Consider the following 16,340-nt stretch of genomic DNA (forward strand, 5'->3'; position numbering starts at 1 on the left):
TAGGACCATGTGATATTTCAGTTTTTCTTTTTTAATAAATCTGCAAAAATGTCAACGATTCTGTGTTTTTCTGTCAATGTGGGGTGCTGTGTGTACATTAATGAGGAAAAAAAATTAACTTAAATGATTTTAGCAAATGGCTGCAATATAACAAAGAGTGAAAAATGTAAGGGGGTCTGAATACTTTCCGTACCCACTGTATATATATATATATATATATAAAAATAAATTCATTACAAGACATTTTTAATATTTTCAAAAGTTTTAAAAGAAGTCTCTTATATTCACCAAGGTTGCAATCAAAAATACAGTAAAACAGCAATATTGTGAAATATCATTACAATTTAAAATAACTGTTTTCCATTATATTTTATAATGTAATTTATTCCTGTGCTGGCAAAGCTGAATTTTCAGCAGTCATTACTCCAGTCTTCAGCGTCACATGATCCTTCAGAATCATGCTAATATGCTGATTGATGCTCAAGAAACATTTATTATTATTATTATTATTATTATCAATGTTGAAAGTTGTGCTGCTTAACATTTTTGTGGAGACCATGGCGTTTTTTAAGGATACTTTGCTTAACAGAAAGTTAAAAGAACTGCATTTATTTGAAATAAAATATTTTGTAATCATGTAAAAGTTGTTACTGTCATTTTTTAGCAATTTGATGCATCCTTGCTGAATGAAAGTATTAATGTTTGATTAAAAAATTTAAAAATCTTACTGACCCCAAACTTTAGGAATGGTAGTGTATTTAAAAAAGTAAATGAGATCTTTTATTTCATGTTGAATTTTCAGCATTTCAGCATTATTATCTAGCAAAACTATCTTTCATTGTCAGCACCTGTGGCGTTGAGCTGGTCTATGTTCTATGTTCTGTTACAGCATCTAAGTTAAAATATATTCATATATTTAACTTTTAATCTCCATTTACAGTAGTCAGTACAGTACTATTATCTGACACAATCCACTGATCTCTATTCAACCTTAGCGTGTAAAAGGGAGTAATGGCTTGAATCAATAATTACTCCCAGACAGAATCAACAAATCCATTTTCACATCACTGTCGCCCATGCTTTGATTTATGTCAACAGAGACAGGGCTGCTAAGCATTACCAGTGATAACACCAAACAGTAGTCACTTTCCTTGAATCTTTATATACGTACTTAAAACGAATCAATAACTGCACCTTTTTGCTTCGCTTGATCTTCGTGATTAGAAGGAATTCATCAAAGAGAAACAGGTAGACCTCATGCATCTTGGCATTTTCTGTGTGCAAAAGAAGATTATGTAAATATACACAACACAACCTCTTACAAACAGAAAAAGCATTTTATCCATCTAACCTATGAGAACGAGCTTCCCATCATGCAGAAGACTACGGTGAGACACCAGGTTCTCCAGAGTTACAGCTTTTAGCAAGTGCTTCAGATTCTGTGAAGGATTAATCACGCACAGCTTTGAAATCTCTATAAATACATTTCAAATCAAACTAAAATGAACACGTTATTAAGTATAATGTGCTTGAAGATACAGATTTTGACATAGACCTCAGGAACATGCGCCCTCTTGTCTTGCTCCCACACAAGAAGCCACACCAGAGCTTCCTTCAGCTGTTTCACCTTCTGGTAGTTGTCCAACCACTTCACTTTTCCTTCAAGATCATCTGTACAGATGCATAGAGAAAGAGAGAGAGGTTTGGGTGGGAGCTCTATTGTATCATCAGCCTACACAAAGGCGGTTGGCTACGAAAGGTTAGTGTGATCATCCACACCTCCCCAAACAAACATTACTGCTTTTGTAAAACCACAGATCCTGTTTCTGGTTGTTCAGTTGGAGACAATCGACTGTATTTTAATTCTAGATTCTTCCTACTGCGTTCCAAGTACAGGCTCTTTCATCAACAATGACACGGTCATGTCGTTTGAACCCCACACCCTTCATACGCTGACATGTTTTAATCGCACCAAGTCACCAAGAAGAGTTGTACACACACCCTTATATTGGCTATGGGAACTGTCATAAAGTGTGTTGAAATGAGCTGCTGCCATTCTGGAATGTTTTGAATTTAAAAAAAAAACTGCTTTTGTATAGAAGATTAACCGATTAAACATTTCAAGTCTGTCTAGCCATATCTCAGCCTGGGAGCAGGTCAACAAGTAAAGGCAGGACGGCAAGTGCGATCATTACCATCACCTCAAGCATTATAGAGAATATTACTGAATTCGTGACAGCCAATTTCACTGTATTTTTTTTTTTGTTAAAACTTAAATTAATGCCAGCTAGCAAAAATGTCATTACCATCAGTCAGTTGATGGTATATTTGTTGTAAAATAAGATAAAAATGTTAATATTACTAAAAATAGGACCATATTTTGTTGTTTGTGTCATCAGCAAATTCTTGTATCACTACCAGTGTTGGGGAAAGTTACTTTTAAAAGTAATGCATTACAGAAACTGGTCACTACCATAACTTACACAGTCATTACCATCATTGAGCATTTTCTTTGAAATTCTTGTTAAAATGATACAATTAAACTATTTAAAAAAAAACATACAATTTGTATAAAATATTATAAATGAGAAAATTTGATATATTTTAGCACATATATACTGTACATATACATACACAGTCATTACCATCAATAAAACTATTTTATAAAAACAAAGTATAATTTAATAAATATATTTTATAACAACTTATAAACAACAACTTTTAATTAATGTATCTAAAAATGTTTAGCACAGATGAAAGGGCTAATGGGAATGGATGAAACAACATAATGTAATCTCACTTCCTTATCCAAAACAGGGTACTTGATAAACACATAATGGATTTATGACAAGTTGTGAAATGCTTCATAAAAAGATAACTGGGCTTTTACACGACATGTCAATTCAAATGTCACGTTTTCATGGCTTACTAAAACATGGCGTCCTTTTTAGCTGTTTTGGCTCACATCTCTGAGGCAAAAATAGCTGTATTTCACAGAGTCACTGCATATTTTTCTCACAGTGGCTGTCACTACACGCCTCACAAACAGCTTCCCTATGAAGGCAGACAGAGAACAGGAAAAGTCACCTGTCACCTGGTTTGACGTGAGTGTTTTACCCAAGCGAGATCAAAGTGTCCTCATCTGAGAAACAAAGTTTATCAGTCACAATAACTGTAGAAAGTGAAAACCAATTTTCCCAACTATCGTAAAAAAAAAAATACTTAAAGCTGATACTAGAGATATTATTTAAAATCATTTTAAAATTTTCAATACGGAGCCAATTGGCCAATATTGGATGTTTATTAACCCATGATGTTTTACAATTAGTCTACCTTTGCTATCATATAATGCTCAATAAAAGTTGCTCTTTAAAAGCACTAATCATTTAACAACACTGTTAAATGTTATCTCAAAATGAATACCCATTTTCATACTGTACATGTAATGTTTTGATGTCTACATTCACTTGTAGCATTTAAAAAGACGGACTTTTTACGGACTTATTTTTTACATTTATTTAGAAACAGCATATCATTTTAATACCGCCCATTTATCAGTTATCTATGGAAGCTTGTTTCTGCCTCAAAATAAAAAATAATGTAATTTTATCTCACAAGTCTGACGTTTTTTCCTCACAACTGCAAGTTTATATCTCACAATTCTGACTTTTTTCTGAGAATAGAACATTTACATCTCGCAATTTGGCCTTTTTATCTTGGTTTTTTTTTTTTTTTTTGCTTTTTTTGTTTCCACCACAGAATAAAAAGGAATTATCTCACAATTCAGAATTGCGAGGAAAAAAGAATCGTGGGATAAAAGGTCCTTTTTTATTTTTTTTACCCTGTTGTGGAAACAAGCTTCCAAAATGATCAGCTATGATAACAGGAAATTAATTATCTGCTTATCAGTATTGGCTAGAATATTTATGTCAGTGTACCTGTACTTTCATCTGTCACAATAATGCCACCAACTTACAGATGGCTGTGTCAACGAGATCCACGATACTCTGTATGGTGCTCTCCTCGGCCTCCGAGCAACTCTTCTTCCCTATGTTCTTCAACAGCAGAGGGTACCGTGTAAATCTCTGCAGAGGAGCCACCAGCAGATCCTTCAACTGCAGCCTGCGGCACTGCTCGTTTCGTTCACACCACTGGATGAGAGAAAGAGTGAAGGATGGGAAGACATATGTAATGTTAAGTGTTTAATGAGATTGTTCTGAATAAAAAGTCAACTGACAAACAAGATCCCTTTTGTGCAACTGAGGGCAAAATCTAGAAGTGACAGGGCAAAATTGATGTGGAGACAGCTTAAGAATACAACAGGGAACAATACTCGGCGAGAGCTGATGATGTAAGAACAGGAAAGTAGCAGAGTCAACACTTTTTCACCAGCGAGCTGGTCACCGTGTTCCTGCGAGAAAAACAACCACCCAGCAGTGGCATGAACCTCGAGTGGTAATGTTTGCCCTATTGCCTAGATCTTGTCAGTGCATTGAGACCAAGCCCTGATTTACCATGTCAAATCACGCTTGCCACGGTTACCTTCACGAAAGAGCCAAAGTCCTCTCTGAGCTTCAGGCTGTCCAGATAAAGAATGGCTGTACTGTAATTCAGGCAGTATTTCTGCAGACAATGGCAAATGCTCTCACCAAACGCCTGCAACAGTCAACATGGGGGAGTGATCAGAAGAGAACAATAGAGCATTCTGCAGTTAAAACATTCTGTTATCTTTCAGCAAATAAGGAACAAAAGTTTAATTTTGTTCAGTTTTTTTTTTCTAGAACAATCATTTGCTAAATGCTTAATATAATAATACATTCTGTAAGCACAAGATAGCTCAGGGGTCAGATCTCATGTGTACGTTTAAGCAGTTATACATTATGTTTAAAGGTCACTGACTGTGACTTTCTATTTCTATTTTTTTAGTGTATGAGCTTCAACACTGATAATAATAAAATATTTTTCTTATTCAGCATATCAGAATGATTTCTGGAAGGATCATGTGACACTGTAGACTGGAGTAATGGCTGCTGAAAATTCAGCTTTGCATCACAGGAATAACTGACTACTCTTTTTACTGTATTTTTAATCAAATAAATGCAGCACTGTAAAAAAAAAAAAGTGTTTGTGCTGCCTTCAAATTTTAAGTTTAGTCAACTTGAAAAGTTAAATTGTACTATGTGACAACTTGGATATTTGAGTTGAGCAAACTTAAAATTTGAAGGAAGCATGAACACTTACTTTTTAAGTTGACAACATTTTTACAGTGGCATAAGAGACTTATTTCAAAAATATTTAATACATACACTATATATAAAAATATCAATCTATGGTATCCTACCTTTCTAAGGAGTTCAAGAAGAGATTGAGTACTATAGCTGTCTGGATTGGTCCACATCTCTTTAATGACACGCAAGAGACTAGTAAGGAAGCCGAAGCTAACCTGCAATACAGTAAGAAACAAACTGAGAACAACATTTCCTATTATAAACTGGAACACAGAAAAAAAACTGCATCCAAACAGGCAGTTAATTTCCAGTCACATATTTCCACCAAGCTCACTGAAGTCTTACCAAACAGAGCTCATTGAGATTTGCAAAGAGCCTCCAGGAGTCAATGTCCTGAAGACACTCTCTCATCTGAAGGTCTGTTAGTGTGGTCAAAAACACCTACATGCAGAACAAAAGCAAACACATGTAAGCACTATTCTTACAAAGTGATTGTCTGCTGGCACCAGAACATTTGTGCTAGCTAGTACCTCGCTAGTAAATTTCAGCTACTGTAACGACGTGACATACAGCAGCTAAAACTCTATTTTTGACATGTTTGTCTCTTTCACTGGAGGACATGTCATTCCATAAATCTAAAGGCATTGTGTACACACCTCTTTTAAAACCATGAGCTGATCAAGGAAGTAGACACATTCACTGGTGAAAAGTTCCCAAATGGCTTCCTGTTTACGGTAGGCTTTTGGATTCTCCGCTGCTGCCAGTTCAGAGTGACCTTTCAAAAAGTCCTCCAAAGACATATCCTGAAAAACCAGAGAAAATTGTTTCCTTTATGCAAGACATTACAGGCAAAAACAGAGATTTCTCAAGCACTAGTCAATTCTGTTGTTTCAGACTAGTAGAAACATATAAAATACACTTTTAAGTGTTAATTTTATTGCACTTTATTCATTTGCACCTGTAGATTTCAATTACAATACATACATATTACAATATACATATTATGGAGTGATAACATAAAAAAATCCAAAAGCCCCTCTGTAAAAAACTTTGAGTTTAAAAAATTGTACCTAGCTTTATTCAATGTTTAGATTTTTATTATGGAACTGTATTTATTAGTGCATAGTTAATTAGATAATGCCTCGTTTGCATATATAAACATAACATTTCAGAAAAATTGTCATACAAAAAATGTTTGCAATACTTAATGTAATCAATCAACTGAAAAAGTATGGTAATATCTATTCATTATTTTTTTTTAACCTAGTAAAATGGGGTGTCTTGCCTTAATGATAACAAAAAATAGGACTTCTAAAGGCCATGCATAAACACTAATGTGCTCACCTCAGGGGGTTTTCAACTCACAGCAGTTAGGCATCAGTTCTGAACACTCACCTTATACGTCTGAAAGTCTGTGTCTCGCCATTCCTGGATTTGAATGCCAGCCAGACACTTGTCAATGTCAGCTATGCCGCGAGTCTTCCCTTTTGTTTGCTGGAAAACACCACTTACATTTATTCAACATCACAGTGCCGTGCCCTCAACAGGTCTCTTTGTGTTTGAGCACAAACTGTGGAGCAGATTGCATAGCACGACATGTTTGAGCTCTGTTAAACGTGCCCGTTTTGTTGTTGTTTACTGTTAATGGAATTGATTGGGGGAAGGGGATGCGTGCATTCAAATCTGATTTAGCTCAAAGTGGGTCTGTGAACACTATGTGCTAGATATCATCCAAAGCATCTGAAAAATGATGACAGAGCATCTGCAGATGGCAATAATCACAGAACTGGCACTGGCAAAATGTCACGGAAGAGATATCTGCATGATGGCATTGAAATGTTAGAATATAAGAATTTTTGCACTTACTGTGCTACGCCTTGAGAAGGGCCACTTTGATTTCTTAGTGTCTGTGAAAGAGTGCAATAAACCTTACGATCTGCATAAAGTCATGTATTTTATTAAATATTGCAAATTAGAGATGGGCTATAAAACTGATTAATATACTTTTGTTCTTTCATTATTTAAGTCTATGGGTATATAGTAGTACATGTTAGCAAATCATATTTTGAGGCATGACTAACCTGAATAGGCTGATTTATTTAAAATATCAGCAGCGCCATTGGACACGAACAAATCTCCAGGGGAAACATCCAATCCAGGAAGGCTCACAACCACGGAGCTCCGCCTCCTCTCCTGCAGCCTGAGAAAAAGCAAACCAGAAGAGTGCAGGTGAGTTCGTAGAACATTCAGGCCCCTGAGGCAGCCAGCCTTTCAAAGTTATGCATGATGGATGCTCACTGAAATAAGGTTGGTTAACCACAGAGCATCAAATTCAAGATTTATTTGCTTCGTACTTGTAAAACGTAACTTTCTACAAGTTCGCCACAAGCCGGACAAGTTAAGAGAGTCGATCTGCATGTGAATTGCAATCCTGCCAAAAATTATTTCTACCTTTACTCCAGTCCACAATAGCGCAATAGTTCTTTAGACCGCAGAAAACAATTATTCCACTAAATTAATCAGAGAAGGTTCGATAAACCTTGGCAAATGTGCTGTTGTAATCTCTTTATGCAGAGCCAAGCCATGCTAAACTTGAAAATTCAAGGCAGATTTGCTTTAGCAGGAAATCAAAGAATTCCATGTTCACATTTCTAACATGCCTTGTTAGTATTAGGTGGCCAGAACTGTGTTTGCAAAGATGATAAACAAACCCATACCATGTATCTGCTGTACACGCACACCGTTGCACAGTGGACATACAGGCCTGCCAACTGACTACTGAACAGTTGGATATATTGAAAGATTCAGAATTTATTATACCCACTGTTTAAGAACAAAGAGCAGCAGCAGAGCTGGAAAATCAGCACCCTGATTTTTAGCCCGCAGCAATAGGAGAATTCATTATTAATCAAGTCAAATGTTTGTTTGTTTTTCCCTCCTGTGTTTTTAACCAGGGTTAAATACACATGAAGGCTAAAACTATGGCAAACACTACTGGTTTAAAAACATTGTTAACTGCAAAGCAAACGCAAAACTAATGGGAAACGAAACTAAAACAGTGACTTAACAATCCATTTCTGAAACTAACAAAAACTAAAAAGAAATTAAAATCGTATTTGAATTTAAAATAAAATATTAAAATACAAGACTAGGCTCATGATTCTAGTCATGAGTTCACTTTTGTGGTGGATTACAAACAATGTAAAACATTTTTTTTTTAAAGTACACATTTTGGTCTCAGGCTTTTGTGCAGTTCCTTAAATAGTCATTATAGATTATCATCACTACATTAGATTAAACAAGATTATAGTTCCGTATAGTGATTTTGTGTTCTGTTCTGCTCTGCTACAGTTCCCCTGTTACATTTTGACATAAAATCCTAAGGGCTTTTAGGCAGAGCTATTACTGTTTTCCCACACAACTGGACAGGCTGGTTTTTGTTTGAGTTACTCTCAGCTTTGTGCCCATCCAGGTGTACAGAGACTCAGTGATGCACCACTATGTGATGTGAGTCAATAAACATTTTACATGGCTTACATCTTCAGATGCAGGTATGGGGGGCATAAAGAGCTTGGAAGTAAGAGTTAATCATACCCTCCTCTATGTAATAAATACACACCTGTTTTTGCTACATCATTAAACCAGAAAACTAAAGTTGATCAAGACAAATTTTGACTGGTGGCTTGACAAATCTTTATCTGAAAGAAACCTTTTATGTCAATTTTAGCATGATATTCAAACAATAAATGTCATTATAGCTCTCTTTAATGTTGTGTGAAGGATCACTGTAGCCACATCAGTTCAAGCAGCAGCACGAAGCGCACATGAACCGGTGATCTCTTCCTCTTTACTACTAGTTATAGCACTAAATAAACAAGAATTAACATCAGAATGTATGTTGGAAGATACAGTACAACTATTATTGAAATGTATCATGTCTCATGTAATTGCTCAAACAGTGTTTCAACTGCAGAAAGACGTCAGTAAAACAGTTTGTAAAGAATGTCACTTAACGTAACATTACATTTACCTCAGGAAAGCCATTTAATGTCTATAGCTCATTAGTTAGCTATAAAAATATCTCTCAAGATGAGGACTTTAATAAATATATGCACTATATTATACTTTCATATATTTTTCCTTAACCTGTTGTCTTAATTATTTAATGTATGTTTGTGTCAGCAAGTTATTACAGCCACCATTTAAATGTTTATATTTCAACAAAGAATTGCAGTAGAAACATAATGATATCATTAACAAGTTTATATAAAAACTGCCTTATGGTGATACACAATTCAGTTGATAATTAAAATCAAGTTTTAGAATTCGAATTTTTTTTGTTTAATTGATTAACTGGTCAACTGTTTTTGGTTTGGGTTTTAGGCTAAATTAAAACTTTAATTTCATTTTTTGGGGGAAAAAATTGAGTGCATCACTGATGGATGGATGGAATGAGTCAGAAAAGACTGAAGGTCTGTGACAAGATTGGTGTACATAGCTTGAGTTTGTTAAGCCAACATAACAGGTAGACTAACTGAAGAACTAAACATAATAACAAATGCAGATACTATTATCAGTCTTTCTGTGTTCATCACAGTAAATATGGGATTATATACCAATAAATACTTGAGTCATTTACAGTTGTTATGAGATATGAATTCTTCAGCATTATAAAGTGAACACCCATTCCCATGGTACCTGGCACAATGAACCCATCAAATACTTCCTTATTAACCTTTTACTTTATCATTTGCATCCTTTTGGACCTTTTCAGAGATAGAGGCTAATAAAAAGCCTCATGTGTTCGCTATTTACACTTCTAACTTCTCTTTTGCAAGTGCAAACAGAAACACAGATGGCAGTACATTAGGCTTTGAAACCCTTCAAGTAAAAGTCACTCAGCGCATCTCCTTTTTACCAACATTAAAAACAGGTCACTGCAAATGGCTTGTTATCTAGAGGCGCATCCACAATGCAGTCCTAGAATGAAGCGGCCCTCTATGCCGACTATCCCAACTCGGCACAGCCACAAAGAAGGGAGCTTTGTCCTCGCACCTCCATGGAATAATGAATAACTGTCCCGTCCAATCGCCATTCAGGGATGAGCACTGCAATCAGATGGTGCCACTGTAATTAAGGCCACAATAGCTGCCTAATTATCCACCGCTGAAAAGACGACCGTGGTCCAAGCAGAGTGGGCCAGACGGGGGGAAAACGGCACTAATGAGAGTGTATCTGGGCCGTACACGGCTGAACGATGGGACTCTAATAACTCTTCCTTAAAAGTTCATGCACAGCTAACAAAGCAGCAATACAATGAACAATGAACCTTCCTCTACCCCAGCTCCCCCTGCGTGAAAAAGTGTCCTGCTTTGGCCTCATTACCACAAACAGTGAGTTTCCACACAAACAAATTCCTGGATTAATGAAACAACACTACATGCTGTTGAGCAACAAGTGCAACAAGTGTAGGACGGATAGTTTTAGTGAACAAGGAAATGCTGGTTTGACAGAACAAAGTGACTAGGACACTGAGGGCAGAATTACAGTTCACATGCAAATATGACTCGGGTAGGGACGGTTTATGCAAAACATTAGATAGAGACAGCTCGCATACCTTTTATGATAGGGGTCCTTGACCTGTAATCAAATGAAGATACACCAAAATGTGAGTAAGGTATTTGATGAGGAAAAAACACTAGTCATCAGCTGCATAACATCAATTTCATCAGGATTTCATCATACAATGTGTGAGTTAAAGACCCCTAAATTTCTCACATCTACTGATATCTCACTCTATTGTGGAAAGGCTTGGATGAATGTGTGAAAGGAGTGAATGGGGCTTCTCTTTTATACAATTGATCCTGCAATGACCCTTCCATTATTTGGTGATTGCTGACTGTGGTGAAAGGAGTCTCATCAGAGGGTTTGCTCGAAGCTGTCAGTGCAAGAAGCTACTGATTCAATTGCTGTCAAAAGCTCTTATTGTGAACTACTACTTCGGGAGTTTGAAGAAGAATGAGACAGGCTTTCTTTGATAAGAGCGGAAAGATTCTTGCCATTTGATTTACAGGCCACACGAAAAAAGATTGTATCATCACATATCATAATAGAGGAAACTGATTGTTATCAACTAAGAAAAGGCTGATATAAAGCCAGCAGATCAAATAAACACTGAAAGTGTGATCAGGAGGACCAGGGTTAATATTGTTAACTAAAACTAAAACTAATAAAAACATTTTTGTTAATTGAAATCAATTTTATTCTTAAATAAAATAAAATATAAATATTAGATTAAAACTTCAACTAAATGAAAATGAGAAATGTTGCCTTTGTAACTAATTGAATAAATTAATTAACTGAAGTTTAAGCTGAAGCACTAAAACTACAAATACACAAGTTGACATTAAATATATTAATTTGAGTTCAAGTAATTTTATAATTTATTCTTTTGATATGTAAATTACCTTAAACCTTCTGCTAAAATAAAGACAATCAGATAATATGATAATACTATAATACCGATGATGGTGCCTGCTGCATTTGCCATGGACAGCATGGAATATTATAAAAATATCAGTTTGCTATAGCGCAACTGACCAATCAGAATCAAGTATTCCAGAGTGCTGTGTAAAAAATTGTTTCTGTGAAGTCTGTCATAATTACTGTTCATATATATTTAGGGTTAGAAATGCAAAACCTATATTAGAAAAGACATTTTTAATTTTTTTAAATTTTTTATATTTTTAAAGACATCTTGAACTCATTGTATACCTGGTCATTGTCATCGGTGGTGCTCTCATTATCATCAGAATCTGGCTCTTTTAAATCACAAGACTCTTTGCTTTTGCAAATGACGCCATTGTCAATGGTCTTGGATCTGTGTGATCTAATTGTCCCATGAATCACTGAAGATTCAAAGTTCCCGCTCTCTCCATCCGACTGAACCGCCAGTGGTGATTTCTGCCGGAATAATGGAGAAAGGGGACTCGTGGGAGTGGGAGTGGGAGACTCCTCTCCTAAAGGACCATCCGACTTGCTTGGATCTCGGTAGGAGATTCTCGTGCTCCTCATTCTCCTCAGAGTGGGGGACGTGGAGATGCGGGCTGGGGCTTGTCTATCAAACTGAAATAAGTGTGCTGGCATGCTGTCAGACTCCGTAAGCGAACCATACCTCAGTCTGGAGGGCGTCCTTCCTAAATCTATTCGCATTATGAAAGGACTAGCTGTTTGTGTGTCTTTGTCCTCACTTTGTACGCATTGGGTTTGGGTCTGTGCATCCGTCCCTTTGACCGTTTTCTTTTCATGCCAGTCTATGTAACTCCAGTCCAAAGTTTTATCCACTTCCTTCCCGTTTTCGCTTATGAAAGCATAATTCAACTCCGTCATTTTGAGTAATCTGGCATTATATCCAACAACAGAAGACTGATTAGATGCAAGTTTGGCTGGAGTCATTCCCACAAAAAATGTGTCCGATCCCAAAATCCATGTCTCTGGAGCTTCTGAAAAGCATGAAATTATTAGAAAAGCCAGCCACTAAGTTTATTTCAACTCTTGCATAACTAGCCATGTAGAGTATGCCGATTTTAAACCCTTTAATCACAAAATTTCCCAAGCTAAGTGTGAGAAACTGCAACTGCAAACAATAAAGTAACAAAATTTCATTTATTTTCCTACTAATCAGTTGTGGTGAAAAGGGGAATGATAAAATCATGTTCACATAAATTCCAGAAAACCTGCACTTTCATCATTAGTTGATGTGTATAACACAACTCTTTTTAGACCCTTCAAACTCCAACGTAAATTGTGTTCACAAATGGGATTAAATGAGTTAATCTGCATTTACCAATACTTTATGATGTTAAGCACCCAGACATTGAAAGCCCCTATGAACGTTATGCAATTTTCAACAATTCAGGAGGATTATTTCTACCACATTCTCAATAGGAATTTTGTAGTTTATCATTCAGCATGCTTAAAGTGATATTACTGAGTCTATATTGTAGTCCATTTTGCACACATCATATTGAATATATACTAATGCATTTTATATCATATATACTTATGTATGTCTATACATGTATGTTCATGTTCTAACTTTTAACTATTAGCCTTTATATGTGATGTGATCTTGTTTTCTTCTGTGGAGCCTGCAGAAACTGGGTCATTGCATGAAATAAGTGCCTTTTCCATTCAAAAATGTGATTTTTAAAAGCACATTTCATTTATATACATTATATCAGAAAATAACACCTTTATGTTACTAAACTAATTGTGCCACCAGCTACATTAAAAAAAGTAACATTGTTAATAGTTATACAGTTAATTTAGTCATTACAAGCCTTGTGCTGAAGGTCATGAATTTAAAAGGTGATTATTAGAAAGGGAATTTAATGCTGATATTTGTACAAAAATCTAGTTTTTGGTAATTAATCGTTTATGATACGAAATCATGATTTAAGAGTTGACTATATAAGATCAACCAGTAACACTTTACAATAAGGTTCCATTAGTTAATGTTAGTTAATGTATTAACTAACATGTACAAACAATGAACAACACATTTATTACTTTAATGAACTTTAATTAACCTTTGTTAATGTTAGTTAATGAAAATACAGTTTTTCATTGTTAGTTCATGTTAATTCAGTGCATTAGCTAATGTTAACAAGCACAACTTTTGATTTTAATAATGCATTAGTAAATATTGAAATTAATATTAACTAAGATTAATAAATGCTGTAGAAGTTTTGTTCATGCTTAGTTCATGTTAACTAAAGTAATTAACCTTATTGTAAAGTGTTACCGATCAACCTAAAAGAAAATAGAATAAAGTGATTTAAATAGATTTTAATCTATTAGTGAATAAAGTGATTTTACAGTAATAATTTTAGGAATATCAAATTTACAATCATTTTTGTTCACAGATTATGGTAAAAGGGTTAACATTTTAAGGTCAGGTGAGTTCTAGAGTGCTAAATCTAAATATATATATATATAAATACTTAATTTTTTCATTAGGCAAGACATCCTCATACAGAAAGACAACAAAAATGTGCCTTTAATAATAAAAAACATGTTTTGTCATTGTCGTTTTCATGGGAAACACAAAAGGCACCTTTTATAATAACCCGACTACAGTACATTTGAACCATTAGCCTACATTTAATTACAGCATGCTTTATCGTTGTGCATTAGATAAAGAAACTTTGACTCGCACATCACTGTAACAGTGCAGCGTGGGAAACAATGGCACCTGATCCTGCTCTAGCAAGACATGGCCAACTAGTGTAGGTTTACGGTGAAAATCATTTTTTAAAAATTCACTTTATTAACCACAGTTAAAGTCATGCTGTTGTGAAACATGCTGTAAAATACCTTAGCTTACTTCTTTGTTTCTATTAGGCAAAATCGCGCGACCACAAACGTTTATCGATGCGGACGAGTCGCTGGTGTATGTTTTTAGACAAACCAGTAATATCTGACTGTAAGTCTCGATGCTATTCTAGTCTGTGCCACTTACCGCTTAGTCGTTCCCGGGTGATCTGAGACTCGGGCTGCTGGAGGGAAAAGAACTGGACCAAATGTACAATGTTTCTGCTAGAGTTTCACACCAGTTATATATCCGCAAAATATTACACAGAATCCAGCTCCGTTTAAAGTGAAATAAGCGTATTAAAAAAGTACTGTAGCACGGGCTGTGGGGCTCAGCTGGTATTGTGTGAGGGAGGTCTGCTCTGCTGCCTTGTCGCCTAAAGTCAATGAAGGTGGAGCATAGCTGTATTGTGTTGATATATATGCGTGTGTGCGGTGTGCACAGAGCAGCAGTGTAATCCCGGACTGCGTGATGACCTCATGTTTCTTTAGAGAGATAGGTAAGAAAGTAAATGACAGGTAACAGGCAGGTTAAATGTCGTAGTCGGTCTCACATGAGCTGTAACCTCACGGAAACTCTGAGCAAATGTCAAGCATCTTAGCTTTCCTTTCTGTGACCATGTGATAGGGTTAACCAGACAGGTTGATATTCTCAGTTATTTATTGAATTATTTATAGGATCAGTCAGTTATAATTAGTTTAGTTGGTTATAGTTAGTTATTTGACGTTGTAATAGGGTCAGTGATAATTAGAGTGATTGTAAAATATATAGGCTATTCAAAAAACGTGCCAAGAAACATCCTCGTAATTGGTTTATGTTTTGAAAAACCTTTTAACTGTTATCTAAAAAGTTAATTAATTAATCACTTAAATAATTAATTCAGTTAAATAATTTGGACGATGAATTGAAACATTCATCGCATTCATCATAGAGCTGCATTCAAGAATTTCTATCATTAGTTAGTTTCATCTTATCTAGGTCACGATTTAACAATTTCCACAAGTAAAATTGTAAAAATAGATTTTCTTTGTAAACGGTTAAACAGTAGAGAATTCATTACATTATGAAAACAAAATGCAGTAGGCTAATAATAAGCGAGAAATAAAACCCTCCGTGTGTCCATGTGACTTTTGTTTATTTCACCCTAAAGACACTAGATGGCAGTGCAGGCGAGTTTAACCAAACCTAAGATTGAGACATGTACTGAATTTGGTCTTTATCATCATTGGCCCTGGCCCATTTAGTCCGTTATGCCACATTCAGCGTTTTGCCATATGGGAGGAAAAAGTGAAAGTTTGCGCATTGTGTTCATATACTGGCCATCTGCTTGCCTTGTAGTATAGGCTACATTATATTAATAATATCGAATTTGGTCTTTTAACCCTCATGTGGTGTTCGGGTCCTTTTTGCTCTAAAAAAAAATTATTTTTCCCGAAAATACTAGTTAATGTTATCACATTGGACTGAAATTGTGTGACTTTGTTCACAAAGGGTATAACTACTTCTAAAAAATGTTTTTATAATTTTCATACTTTTCTGGGGGAGATTTTTCACCTTGTTACAGAGCAAAAAGGACCCGGCCTCAAACAAATGCTTATAAATCACTCATTATGCTATATTATCAACAAAGATTGGATTCAATCTTTTTGTCAACTTCTTTTCTTTCATTTAGGACTGGTTTTGTATTTATATTTGCTTCTGATTAATCGTAGGCCTCATTTATCTGAAAGTAGGCA

At 35.4% G+C, this 16,340-nt stretch overlaps 1 protein-coding gene across 1 annotated transcript in view; it reads right to left on the reverse strand.

Annotated features, from left to right (window-relative positions):
• The window catches only part of LOC107672323 (pleckstrin homology domain-containing family G member 7-like), a 17,897-nt gene extending 2,783 nt beyond the window's left edge, over positions 1-15,114 (reverse strand). The window contains exons 1-14 of the mRNA XM_016465469.1: positions 14,752-15,114; positions 12,003-12,730; positions 10,846-10,868; positions 7,310-7,428; positions 7,095-7,135; positions 6,624-6,722; positions 5,885-6,031; positions 5,574-5,669; positions 5,342-5,443; positions 4,543-4,656; positions 3,977-4,151; positions 1,556-1,671; positions 1,352-1,439; positions 1,195-1,274 (exon numbers count right to left, since the gene is read on the reverse strand). Coding sequence (XP_016320955.1) covers positions 1,195-1,274; positions 1,352-1,439; positions 1,556-1,671; positions 3,977-4,151; positions 4,543-4,656; positions 5,342-5,443; positions 5,574-5,669; positions 5,885-6,031; positions 6,624-6,722; positions 7,095-7,135; positions 7,310-7,428; positions 10,846-10,868; positions 12,003-12,683 — 1,881 coding nt within the window. The 5' untranslated portion in view covers positions 12,684-12,730; positions 14,752-15,114. The remainder of the gene's footprint in view (positions 1-1,194; positions 1,275-1,351; positions 1,440-1,555; positions 1,672-3,976; positions 4,152-4,542; positions 4,657-5,341; positions 5,444-5,573; positions 5,670-5,884; positions 6,032-6,623; positions 6,723-7,094; positions 7,136-7,309; positions 7,429-10,845; positions 10,869-12,002; positions 12,731-14,751) is intronic.
• Between the last annotated feature and the right edge of the window lie 1,226 nt (positions 15,115-16,340).

This window comes from Sinocyclocheilus anshuiensis, unplaced genomic scaffold (assembly GCF_001515605.1).
Source record: "Sinocyclocheilus anshuiensis isolate Anshui unplaced genomic scaffold, SAMN03320099.WGS_v1.1 scaffold997, whole genome shotgun sequence".
Classification (NCBI taxonomy): domain Eukaryota; kingdom Metazoa; phylum Chordata; class Actinopteri; order Cypriniformes; family Cyprinidae; genus Sinocyclocheilus; species Sinocyclocheilus anshuiensis.